Here is a 12,290-nt window from a genome sequence, read left to right on the forward strand (position 1 = left end):
TTCGGCCAATCACAACGCATTGGATAGCTGGCCAATCAAAAGCACACCTTGCTTTTCAGACCGATGAGCTTTGTAAAAATCAACGCCTTTCAGAAGGCGGGGCATAGGGGAGAAACAATAATGTACAGTATGTGGAAAATAATGTGTTTTTTGAACCTTTAACCGCATAAACACATTTCATTACACCAAATACACAAAATAATGTTCTTTTTAGCAACATCATATGACCCCTTTTAAACACAATTGGGCTGGTAAGGTTACAGATGCTCATGCTAAACGGGCTTCAAAGATTTGCCCCTTTTTTGGGGGGGGAAGTCTGACAAGTTTCCTATTTCACCCATGGCTTTTACTAAGCACTCCTGAACACAACCTTTACTACACTGAAATACAACCTAGAGAATATAGTCAATGAGAAGTTAATAAAAAAATAATTGAAACATTTGTTTTTTTCACTATAACCTACACAAACTATATTCACTCTTACAATAATTAGTGTTCATATTACTTTGTCCAAACCCTGAAGATTTACCATGTTATAACATAACAGTGTACAAATGTACTTTTCTGTAAGGGTTTGACGTGCAGAACACCACGCTACTGAAATATTATTTATTGTGTACCATTGTTTTTAATAATATATAATATCATGGTACATTTTGGCACTTATCCTTTCTCTAATTGAGGACAGTTTTATCATCCATGTTTGAATCAGAGACACATGGCAAAACATTTTAATGAAAAATTAAGTGTATGTGCAATTTAATATATAAATTAGAGACTCGGAAATTATGTTTATTTATTTATTTTTGTTATTATTATTAATTACGTACGTGCAAACAATTTGTAGTGACAGGTGCACTGCGATCTAAGAAGTTAGCAAATGCGAACAGACTGTCACAAACCTTGTCATTATCCAGCCTGGTCTCCAGGATCTTGTTGAGTTTTCTGGATAGAGGGTTGTTGGGCTGTGAGGACGCATTCCCGCTGCTGTTAGAGGTGTGAAGGTTTGAAGCATCAATTGACAGCTCTGCTTTAGTCTCTGCCATCATCAACATCCACGTCAACCTCCAGGAAGCTGTTTTGAGTAACCAGAAAAACGTCCCACTGCAACAACAAGAGGTCGACACATTAGTTCCGCACCTCGAGCTGTTGACGTTTGCGCAAAAAAACAAATCTCCAGAAATTACGGTGTCACCCTTTGAGGGTGTCATTGAAGGGAAATGTTTCATGTTCTAATGTTCTACATAGACCAATAATGTTTTAAGCATTTTGATATATTTGAATAAAACATATCTTATAAAATAAATGTAGACTATAAATATAGGCTATTTATATGTAATATAATAATATGATAATTATATGATATATTAATATAAATATAAATATAATTATTATTACAAATATTATTATTAAATATTATTATTAATTATTATAATTAATAAATCCTCATTTAGTTAGATACCGTATAAATGCGTAAGTATATGGGTCAGGTTTTGCATACATGCAGGGACCAAATAATGTGCATAAAGATAGGCTAATATTGTCCCCATAAAGATAAAACCTGAAATTACCTACATTGTGGGGAGAAGCTAGTGATTCTTATGAGGAAAAGTAATATCTTAATGAAAAAGTAGAAATGCAGAAAGATTCGAGGCTTAGAGTTAGGAGAAACATTTGCTCAATATTAAAAAAAAAGTAGATGTAAGCAGTAAAAGTCAACAGAAGGTCTCAAACGTCAACAAAAAAAAATAGATGTAAGCAGTAAAAGTCAACAGAAGGTCTCAAACGTCAAAAAAAAAAAAGATCTGGCAGAACTGTGAGATTGAAAGTGTTTTTTTTTTTTGTTTGTTTGTTTTTTTCGGGGGGATTTAACCACCTGAACTCTTAAGTTCACAAACACAATAAAAACAGTGGTCTTTTGAGGTGACACAACTTGCTGTCAATTTAATTCCCCAACCAATGGCACCTATAAATGCTGTTAAAATGCAACAAATCACTTTAAACCAGTGCCTTGACCTTCACCTTGCCAGAGGGAAAAGGGGAGTTACCTTGACATTGAATAATCACAACAACTACAGATATTGCACCCAAGAGGGCAAAAACAATTGAATTTCAGCCCATTTCTCTTCAGAGGGATTAAATGGAGAAAGGAGGTGAGTCACAGGGTTGCTCTCTCTGTGGTGTTTCTGGATGTGAAGCCTTTGTGAATTATTCACAGCTGTGGTCACTCCTCAAGCATGCACCACTTTGCACCAGCATCTCTTGAGCTTTACACATGCTCCTCCATCCTTTCAGCCCTATCACAACTCTCCCTAAGCTGCTTTTTAGTCAATGGCTTATTTTGCACTCCTTAGTCAAGTCCTAACTTAGTCTTAGAGAATTTATTTTAATTTCTATCTGAAAAATTTATATATGTAAATATGTGTAAAATATCATTTGGAAAATAATGTAGTTTCTTACGTTTAATGACATTATATTTATTGTTTATTTTTATTACATTACATTATCATGTTTTTTAAATTGTTTTATTTTACTCACTATTTTAGTTGTATTATTTATTATTTAAAGTTAGTTGGTTGGTTTAGTATATTTAGTTAGTTTAGTCTGATTAAAGTTAGTTCAATATTATTAACTTAATTTATTACTTATTTGATTTTACTTTTTTACGTTTTCTTCACTAAACTTTTCTATTGACCCCCTAGTACTCCCTTGTGGCCCCCGGGGGTCCATGAACCCTTGCTTTAAGTGGACTATTTCTTTTCTTTTCTTTTTTCTTTATTTTTTTCTTTCTGTCTTTAGTTTTTATTCTTATTTTTATTGTTATTTATTTTTTAACCCAGGTAGTCACTGAAAAGCGTGCATGTATGGTAAATGAACTGCATCTTTTCCCCCTAGGCATATATGATCTTTTTTTTTTTTTGTAGTAAAGACTTAACGTGTCTGTACAGAAACTGATTTTAAAATAATTTTACTCTGTGAAATATACACTGGAGTAAAAAGTGTGACAACTAGCCCCGCTGGTTGAAAGGCAGCAGGGCTGTGGGAGGAGCCTCGAGTGAGTGAGCCAAGCGCAAGCGAGCGCGCCTCGGACTCGTGTAGTCTGTCTGCTGCCACACAGCGCTCGGTGCGTGGACACGGACACAGCTCAATATTTCTTGTGTCTTCTGAAATACACTGGGATTATTTTAGCGCTTTCCTGCAGGAGTGACAGTGAAATAAACAGAAAGACTCAAGCAGATCTCAGCAGACTCCATGTAAGGAATTTAATGCATGTTTTCTGCGCGCGTACCGCGACTTGCGCCCCGTTCAGCGGACAAAGTTTATTTCTTCTCACGGTCCCACGAAGCTGGACCGGAATTTGAAATTAACACACCAGTCAGAATATATCTATGTAAGTTATCACATACGATGTTCTTATGAATATTTATGGTTTGCATGATGGCGTCTTTTGCATGGCAGCTGTTTATAATAGGACTGTCATGAAGTGGCACTAATAATAGATGATCAGTCTGTTGAGCTTTGTAGGACCCCCCCCCCCTTTATCTTCTGTAAATATTAGACGTTTGAGACTTTATAGTAACTTAGATTAATATTATTAATACCTATAATGTATGATTACATTACATAATAATTCTTAACATCCTAAAATATAAATGCACATATGCTATATGAGCACAGCTGATATATCATGCATATTATGTCTTAATAATAAGAGATTCATGCAGTGAAAAGTGAAAATGTGCAATTGTTACCATAAGGAGTTCCGACCCTTAAAAGGAGTTTCTATTCGACTTACTGTATTCAGATTCGTTTAGTCATATCAAATACTTTAATAAAATCGTTGAATGCAGATGTTACCACATGAAACTTTTTTAGCCATTTTCTTTTTTTTTCTTTTCTTTTTGTTTTCTTTTTCTTTGCTAGTAACCACCTGTAATATTCTGTGTAAATATTAGATGTTAGACTCCACACTCAGCCTTATATGAAAAAAGTTGGGTGGCAACTTTAATTAACAATATAACAAACATTAAATTAAACTTCAGAAGCTTGACATCATTAGTTAATGTTATAAAACTTTGATTAATATATTTTCATATCATATTGAAATGCACAACTAATCACTAACACTATACGAAAGAAAATGTGCTGTAACATTATAAAATTAAGTGGCCAGATACATTTGGGCACATAATCTAAACTTAAAAAGTGCACTATTGTTCAGAAGTTTGGGGGCTGTTTGTATAAATCAGCTGTGCTGATTACAATAAACTATGACTTTCAGGATTCTTTGATTACTAGAAAGTTCAAAAGAGCATAATTTATTTGAAATATAATTGTTTTGTCAAATTAAAAATGTTACTGTAACTTTTGATCAATTTAATGCATTCTTGTTGAATACAAGTATTAATTAATTAATTTAATAAATAAATAAATACAATTTTTACTGACCCCAGACTTTTGACTGGTAGTGTATATGAATGCCGTTGCATATATAACAGGAATTGTGAATCTTTACTGTGAAGACTGAGGGGACAATGTGTTTTATTGCTTCTTCTCAGGTGACTGCACACAGAACAATGGTGAAGACTGTATGGAGCTAGACATCCTCTTTCCAACAAGGCAAAAGGAATCATTATTTTGATTTAGATTTTTTTGTGTGTGTCTGATATCCTCTTTTCCAAGCTTTCTTCTGGAATTGTGGCCAATATTTAAAGACATTTCTCCAGAATGGCATCCAGCCTCACGTGTACGGGGATGATCTGGGCTCTGGTGTCCCTGCTGAGCGCAGCAGCTTCCTGCGTGGGGTTCTTCATGCCCTACTGGCTGCTGGGCTCACAAATGGATAAACCAGTGTCCTTCGGTACTTTCCGGCGGTGCTCGTACCCCGTTCGGGACGAAGAGAGGCAGGCTACGATCATGCTGGAGCAGTGCGGGCGCTATGCAAGCTTTCAGGGTATCCCGAGCGTGGAGTGGCGGATCTGTACAGTCGTGACGGGGGTTGGATGTGGCCTGCTGCTGCTGGTGGCGCTCACCGCGGTCATGGGCTGCTGCATATCAGAACTCATCTCCAGAACCATCGGACGTGCAGCGGGGGGCATGCAGTTTCTTGGAGGTGAGTAATAGTCTGTCAACCTGACGAGGACATTTGGTTTAGGGTGAAACTCACAAAGACATGTCCTGGTCACATTTCACTCCAATTTTTTTTTTTACTGGAATGTATTTTTTAAATTTTGATTTTAGGTTAAAATATGATCATTTCATGTTCTTGAAAAATTTTGTGAAACTTATCCTATAACACCGGTCAGCAATAATAGCCATTCTAAGTATTTAAAAAGTTTGGGGTCTGTAAGATTTTTTAATGTTTTTGATAGAAGTAATAATGTTTTTATGTTTACCAAGGCTGCATATATTTGATCAAAAATACAGTAAAAACAGTAATATTGTGAAATATTACAAATAAAAAATCTATTTGAATATATACACTGAATACAAAAAAAAAATCCTGTAATGGCAAAGCAGAATTTTTCAGCAGTTGAAAACATAATAATAAATAAATTTAAAAAACTGACTCCAGACTTTTGGACTTTTGTTTTACATGCAAACGTAAGGCACGTTGCATGCATAAATGCTACATGCATAATTAAGGTTTGATTTCATTTTTTGGGGGTTTTGAAATTTAGAATTTTGGGTTTTGAAGGTTTGAAATTTTCCGGCAACTTTCTATGGGAACTTCGTCTGGGGAATTTTGGAAATATTCCAAGTTTATGGGAATTTACGTGAATTTTTGGGAATTAATTGGATTTTTAAAACTTTCATATTTTTCAATATTTTTCAAAACATTTATAAATTTATAAAGCTATCATATACAAACATAAATATAAAAATTTTGCTTGATCATAGGCTCACATGCATGCAAACTAATACAAATTTTAAAAAAATGACATTTTTGGATTTTTTTTTTTGGTAGAAATATTTTCTAACAATATAAGTACTTTACTACTTTACTATTGAAGAAAAGTATTAATTTATTTCAAAAAAAGAGAAAAGATACTGACCCCAAACTTTTGAATGGTAATGTATTGTTAAAAAAGGATTTCTATTTTAAATAAATGCTGTTCTTTTTTTTTCTCTTTTTTTTTTACACTTTATTCATCAAAGAATCCTGAAAAAAGAATCACAGGCAATAAAAAATTATATAAGCAGCACAACTGTTTCCAAAATTGATAATAAATAAGCATATTAGAATGATTTCTGAAGAATCATGTGACACTGAAGACTGGAGTAATGATGCTGAAAATTCAGCTTTGCATCACAGATATACATTGTTTTAAAGTATATTAAAACAGAAAACCATTATTTTAAATTGTAATACCGGTAATACTGTTTTGTACTGCATTTTTGATCAAATAAATGAAGGCTTGATGAGCAAAAGATATGCAATGTTTAAAAACATTAAAAATAGTATTGTGTCAAACTTTTGACCAGTACTGTACTTCTGTATGGTAACAGAAAACTGGCTAGCAGAAAGAGCATCACAGCTTGATCTTGAGCTTGAGCTAGCTAGCACATACCTCATAAATTGTCAATGAAATAGTTTTTTTGTATTATTCATGTAATTTACAAGATGGACATTTTGATATTTTGTGTGCAGAATTTAATAAATGATCTGTTCATGTTATGGAGGAAAGCACAGTGCATGTGGGGTGTGTGGCCTCAATAGCCCTGCACTAAGCAGTGTGCTGTATGCATGTGATTGAGCAGTGTGTAGGGTAGAAATTAAACTGAAATTGCCTTAAATCTGGTTGTTTTAACCAAGATTATGCTGCAAGATTTTTTCTCAACTACATTTAAGTTTCCAGTTCCTGCAATTTAGCAAATTTCCAGTTTATTCCCATTAATTCCCGTTAATTCCCATGGAAAGATTCCAGTCTTGAAAATTCCTGGAATTTTGCAACCCTAGTACTGATATCATTTTCACGTAATTAATGTTCTTAAATTACTCATATTCAAATCATAATGAAGAGGTCATCAAGTTCAAGCCCCTTTTTCTTTGTCTCTAGTTCAGTGAACATTGATTCCATCCAGTTTAATTTAGGGTGCCTTTGCCTCAGTGAGAGAGAGGGAAGGAAATCTGATTGAGTTTAGACTGGAAGCTGGGGCCTTTAATTCCAAACTCAGTTTGTTTAGTTCTCGCCTGCAAAGTGCCTTTTATTTGCTGCGACAGAGAAGGTGAAACAAATACTGCGTGGAGCGTCTTAGAATGAAGTTTGCTTTGTACTGCAGTGGCTCAAAGTGTGGACAATTCTAGTGTGACTCTTGGTTTCCTGGTGTTTAAAATACTTTATCTTCATTTATCTTTGTCTTTTGTCTCTGTTGTGTCAGCCAAACAGACACTATCTCATGTTCATTCTCATTAGCTCAGTGTATGTGCAAACTCACATAGCAACTGCTAATCACTCTTTTTTTAAAGTCTAAATTTAGCTTTATAATGCATATTCTTGTATAAGCATGCACAATTCATCGAAACATAAGCCACACCAAGGTCATGGGTTTGATTCCCAGGGAGTACATGGCTAATAAAAAGTATACCTTGAATGACATGCAAGTCACTTTGGATAAAAGTGTCTGCCAAATAAATAAATTAAATGTAAATGAATGCCTCTTATTTTTTAACCTTGCCTGCCAATCACCTGCTTCTTTTCTGTTATGTGACCACCTCTTTTTCACTATAAATACCACTGAAGATGGATATAACCAAGTTTGCAATATTTTTGTCTCTTTGAATATCCATTTTCAATCAGAAATACAAGGATGTAAAATGGGTTTCATGTTCCTGACTTTTAAGCATTTTAACTGTAAGCTTTAGAGACTTAGTACGATGATGCTGAATGATGCTGAAAAATAACAAAACTAGGGCCCCAGACCTACGTGGGTCATCTGACATTTCATACAGTTGATTGATGACAGATATGAGGCAGGGCAACAACTCACTGCGTGACGGAGCCAAGAGAACGTAGTTAGAATGTCCCTAAAATTCAAGATATGGGGCAAAAATGCCCCTGTTTGAGTTTTTGTCTCATATTTACATCATATAGTTAAGCAATATCACACGAGCAATAAGTGCAATATCACATCACACGAGTGCAAATTTGATACTGATCTTATACAACAGTTCAGTAAGTAAGAAGTTAATATTGTGTTATTTTAGACACAATGTTGTCTGTTTTGCTCAATTTTGCCAACGAAAATATAAAGACAAAGCAGAACTGTTCGTCTCCGAGCAACACACAGCGACATTTAATTTCTTACTGCACATTTTGAATGAATTGAGTGAACCATTTGGCGTGTTGAACCATTGGCCATAAGCAGCTTTCACACAGGACGCGGAAAGCGCAGCGCTGTGCTATGAAACCCATTCATTTCAATAGCTTGCGCTGCGCAAGGACGGTTTGTTGCTGCGTCGACCAAAGCGCACACGCAGCAGAGCGCACATGGGTGAGCTTGCGCGCGCCGCGGTCAAAGTTAAAAATTGTTCAACTTTGCTGCTGCGCTCTGTGACGATTATCCACGCGGCCAATAGAAACGGGGCATCCAAATAGAACTCCCGGTAAAAGTTTTGAAAACTCCGCCTATTTCGCTCTGGCCAGCGTAGCGCAAATCGCTTTGTATCTTAAGGGCTGTGCTGAACCCAGCGGCTAGCACAGCGCATGCCGCGTCCTGTGTGAAAGGGCCAATAGGCGCGTTGGATTTGAAGCGGCGCTACACAGAGCGATTGGTGTATGACATCAAAGTACCGCGAGAGCTATAGAGAGCAGACGGCTCCTTATGCTTTTGAATCGCTCTCGCGGTACTTTGATGTCATACACTAATCGCTCTAAGGAGCCGTCTGCTCTCTATAGCTCTTGCGGTACTTTGATGTCACACCGATTGATCTGATGGTGATGATCCGCTTCAAGTCGAACAAGCCTAATGATTCAATGGACCATACATAAAGAGAACCATTTAGGCCCTGTCCCAAATGGAACACTGCATGTGCACTTGTGGTCTTACGGTTCACATGTCGTGCCTAAAAATGCGTGGAAAATGCTAGGAGCGCCGCTTTCTGCTTTTTTCCAAAGCATTCGGGCGCTTGCGCTCCGGAGGCGTCTGCCGTTGCTAAGCAACCATGAAGAAGTTAATATTGTGTTAGTTTAGACACAATGTTGTCTGTTTTGCTCAATTTTGCCAACGAAAATATAAAGACAAAGCAGAACTGTTCGTCTCCGAGCAACACACAGCGACATTTAATTTCTTACTGCACATTTTGAATGAATTGAGTGAACCATTTGGCACGTTGAACCATTGGCCATAGGCGCGTTGGATTTGAAGCGACAATGAACCATTCCTAAAGAACCATTTACTTCATTCCTGAATGAATTAGCTATTTGGACGAATCAAATGAATGAATAAATCACTCGATGACTTAATAATTAAGACATTTACCACCACCTACTGGCAGTTTTAGTTTCTTATTTAGAGTATAATTTCATTAAAGAAATCATTTCATATTTCCATAGTAATAATAATAAAATTAATAAAATAAATTATTAAAGGTATTGCTCAATGACAGTTGTGTCATCATTTACTCACCCTCATGGTCCAAAATAGAATATGTAACAAATTTTATCAAACAAAATATTTCTTGCTGAAGCGACTTTTTGTAATGTCTGTTTGATGCTTTACACAACAATGACTTTAAATTATCTTTTGAGAGTAATTTCTCAGCCAGAATTAGTGTGCGATTAATTAGATTAATTAATCGCCACATCATGTAATTAATTAGATTAAAAATTGTAATCGCTTACAGCCCTAAACAAAACATTAACTTTTTTTTATTATTGTAGTTTTTCTTATTACATACTACACTAAAAATCTAATTTCATATGGCAAAAACTCTGAAGTTCTAACAACTTGCAACTTTCAGGAACAATGCATCTCAAAGCAGCTGTTGTTAAAATATACATGTATTAGACGTTTTGATAATACATATTTTTTAATTTGAACTAGCAAGCACAGCAGGTGAGCTGAATATATTCTATATTCTGAATTCAAAAAGACAGACTACAAAATGGTTTTGTGGTTCAGTCCCACTCACAATTTGAAATTCATGAAAATGCAAACAATTTGCATAAAACTCTTTGCTATAAAAAATGTAGTTAATATAAATAGACAATTGTTAGAACAATGACTGTTTTCAATTATACTGATTTAGTAAATGAAAATCTTGTATTTTTTGTGTGGTGTGTTCATGTGCTGTCCTCATATATAAATCCTTTCAGGTATGCCCTTATAACTATTCTGACATTAGATTCTCCCCAAAGCTAACAGTGTCAGGGCAGATTTCACCTGATCTCCAGTTGGCTACCCAGGTGCGTCATCATTCGTTCATGGATGACAGCTGAGGTGTCGCTATCGCTTCTAACTAGCAGACAGCAGGATTTGACTTAAGAGACCAAGACACAAGGAGGTTACAGGACTGCAGGGCTGCTGAACGCATCACATCCTGTCATGTTGCCCATGTTGCACTGCCTTCATCACACAGAGTAATGTAGTTCCTCATGGCTTATGCAAGCAAGCATCATGCCCCTTATCAGCAGTTTTTCACTTGCAATCAATAGAAACTGACAATTAATCATTTGCACATATGAAACTGACGTATGAGCTTTTGCTGGTCTTTAGAGAATGTGAGTAGGACTGAGTAGACATTTTGAATGTCTCTATTCCTATATACTTTTTAATTTGAAGTAAAGAAGACATCTATAATGTTACCAAAGAGTTCTGTTTCAAGTGTGTGTATATATATACTTTTTGATCAAATAAATGCAGCCTTGGTGAACATAAGAGATGTCTTTCATAAACATGTAAAAAAGCTTACAGACCAGAGTTAAAAATGAATGTAAAACAAAAATAATGGTATTACCATAGTATTTAGACTCTTACGAAAAATATGGTGGTAGTAAATATGGTACAGTGGATGGCATTGCATGAATTTCACATAAAATTCGGTATAGTACCATGATGTATTTCGAATATACTGCAGTTTTACGTTTACCATCTAATCCCTGTTAACCACATTTTTGTGTTATTACTTCTAAATTTGTGCTACCATGGTAATGCCAAATACTTTAAAGTATACTGTGATGTCCAAAAATATAGCATTACCATAGTGTTACCATGGTAAATTTTCACAAAATCATATTACAATGGCATTAGTAATAATATAACATGCTTCAAGATACAATACCATAGATTTACTATGATAAAGCCATGGAATTTCAATGTCCTAAACATGGTATAACTATGATACTTTTTTAGTAAAAGTACTTCAAAGAAAACTGGGTAACACTTTATTTTACAGTGTCCCTGTTACAAGTTACATTAACTTACAGTACTACTATTAGCATTATTTTATTATTATTACAAACAACTAATCCTAAACAAACCCCAATCCTAACCCTATAGTACATTGTTAATTTATATCACTCAGTACATATTATATAATGTCCATAAAACATGGTTTTACTATACTACTCTAATGTAGGTGTAGGTAGGACAGTGTGGTCATATTGTCTGGTTTATCAAATAGTTTTTTTTTATGAGTTCCAGGAAGTTAACAGAGCATTGGAGAGCAGCGGCTGAACTCTTGACATTGAACTAGCTGCATGAGTTGAAGCGTGGCATTAAATTGAAGTATGCAGGACAGAACAAGAGTGAATGAGCGATGTGAAAAGCACCAGACAGGAGTTAAGAGAAAGATGAGTGACCCAGGGAGAGAGGAGGGGGGGGGGAACGAAACAGTACCCTGATGTTAAATCACTACACCGCGGTTGTCCTCGCCAATTGAGTCCCTTTCATTTGTATTGTGGTGTGTTAATGAGTGCTATCTGGCAGCAAGGGCTCTAAGCAGCGGGGCTTTGGCAAAGGCAGCACCTCCCTGCGGTACACATTGATTCATCTGATGCCCATTTTACTGATAATGAGTTCGATAAGCCCTTTATGTGTCACCAAATGCATCTTTGATTAGAATCCTCCTCTTGCCCTTTTGTTCAAAACTCTGTCTTTGTTCTTTCAGAGATGAATGATGTTTCCTTTTGTGATGTGAAGTACTGGAAAGCCCTTCCAGAATTATGCAATTTAATCTCATCTTTTATAAATCAAAGGTTCCTTGTCATGGTCTTGTTGGTCAGAACTGACTCGAGGTTCTTTAATGCACATGAATTATAGTTTACTCAAAAATTATAGTTTACAAA

The 12,290-nt window shown here is 35.6% G+C and overlaps 2 protein-coding genes across 2 annotated transcripts in view; one reads left to right on the plus strand and one right to left on the minus strand.

Moving 5' to 3' along the window:
• Positions 1-1,126, minus strand: part of LOC107740391 (conserved oligomeric Golgi complex subunit 6-like) — a 54,012-nt gene extending 52,886 nt beyond the window's left edge. The window contains exon 1 of the mRNA XM_016552818.1: positions 903-1,126. Within this exon, the coding sequence (XP_016408304.1) occupies positions 903-1,055 (153 nt within the window). The 5' untranslated portion in view covers positions 1,056-1,126. The remainder of the gene's footprint in view (positions 1-902) is intronic.
• A 1,944-nt stretch (positions 1,127-3,070) lies between these two features.
• The window catches only part of LOC107740377 (lipoma HMGIC fusion partner homolog), a 138,841-nt gene continuing 129,621 nt past the window's right edge, over positions 3,071-12,290 (plus strand). Inside the window, exons 1-2 of the mRNA XM_016552806.1 lie at positions 3,071-3,391; positions 4,560-5,113. Of these exons, the coding sequence (XP_016408292.1) occupies positions 4,729-5,113 (385 nt within the window). The 5' untranslated portion in view covers positions 3,071-3,391; positions 4,560-4,728. The remainder of the gene's footprint in view (positions 3,392-4,559; positions 5,114-12,290) is intronic.

Source organism: Sinocyclocheilus rhinocerous, unplaced genomic scaffold, assembly GCF_001515625.1.
Source record: "Sinocyclocheilus rhinocerous isolate Xijiao unplaced genomic scaffold, SAMN03320098_v1.1 scaffold315, whole genome shotgun sequence".
NCBI classification, from domain to species: domain Eukaryota; kingdom Metazoa; phylum Chordata; class Actinopteri; order Cypriniformes; family Cyprinidae; genus Sinocyclocheilus; species Sinocyclocheilus rhinocerous.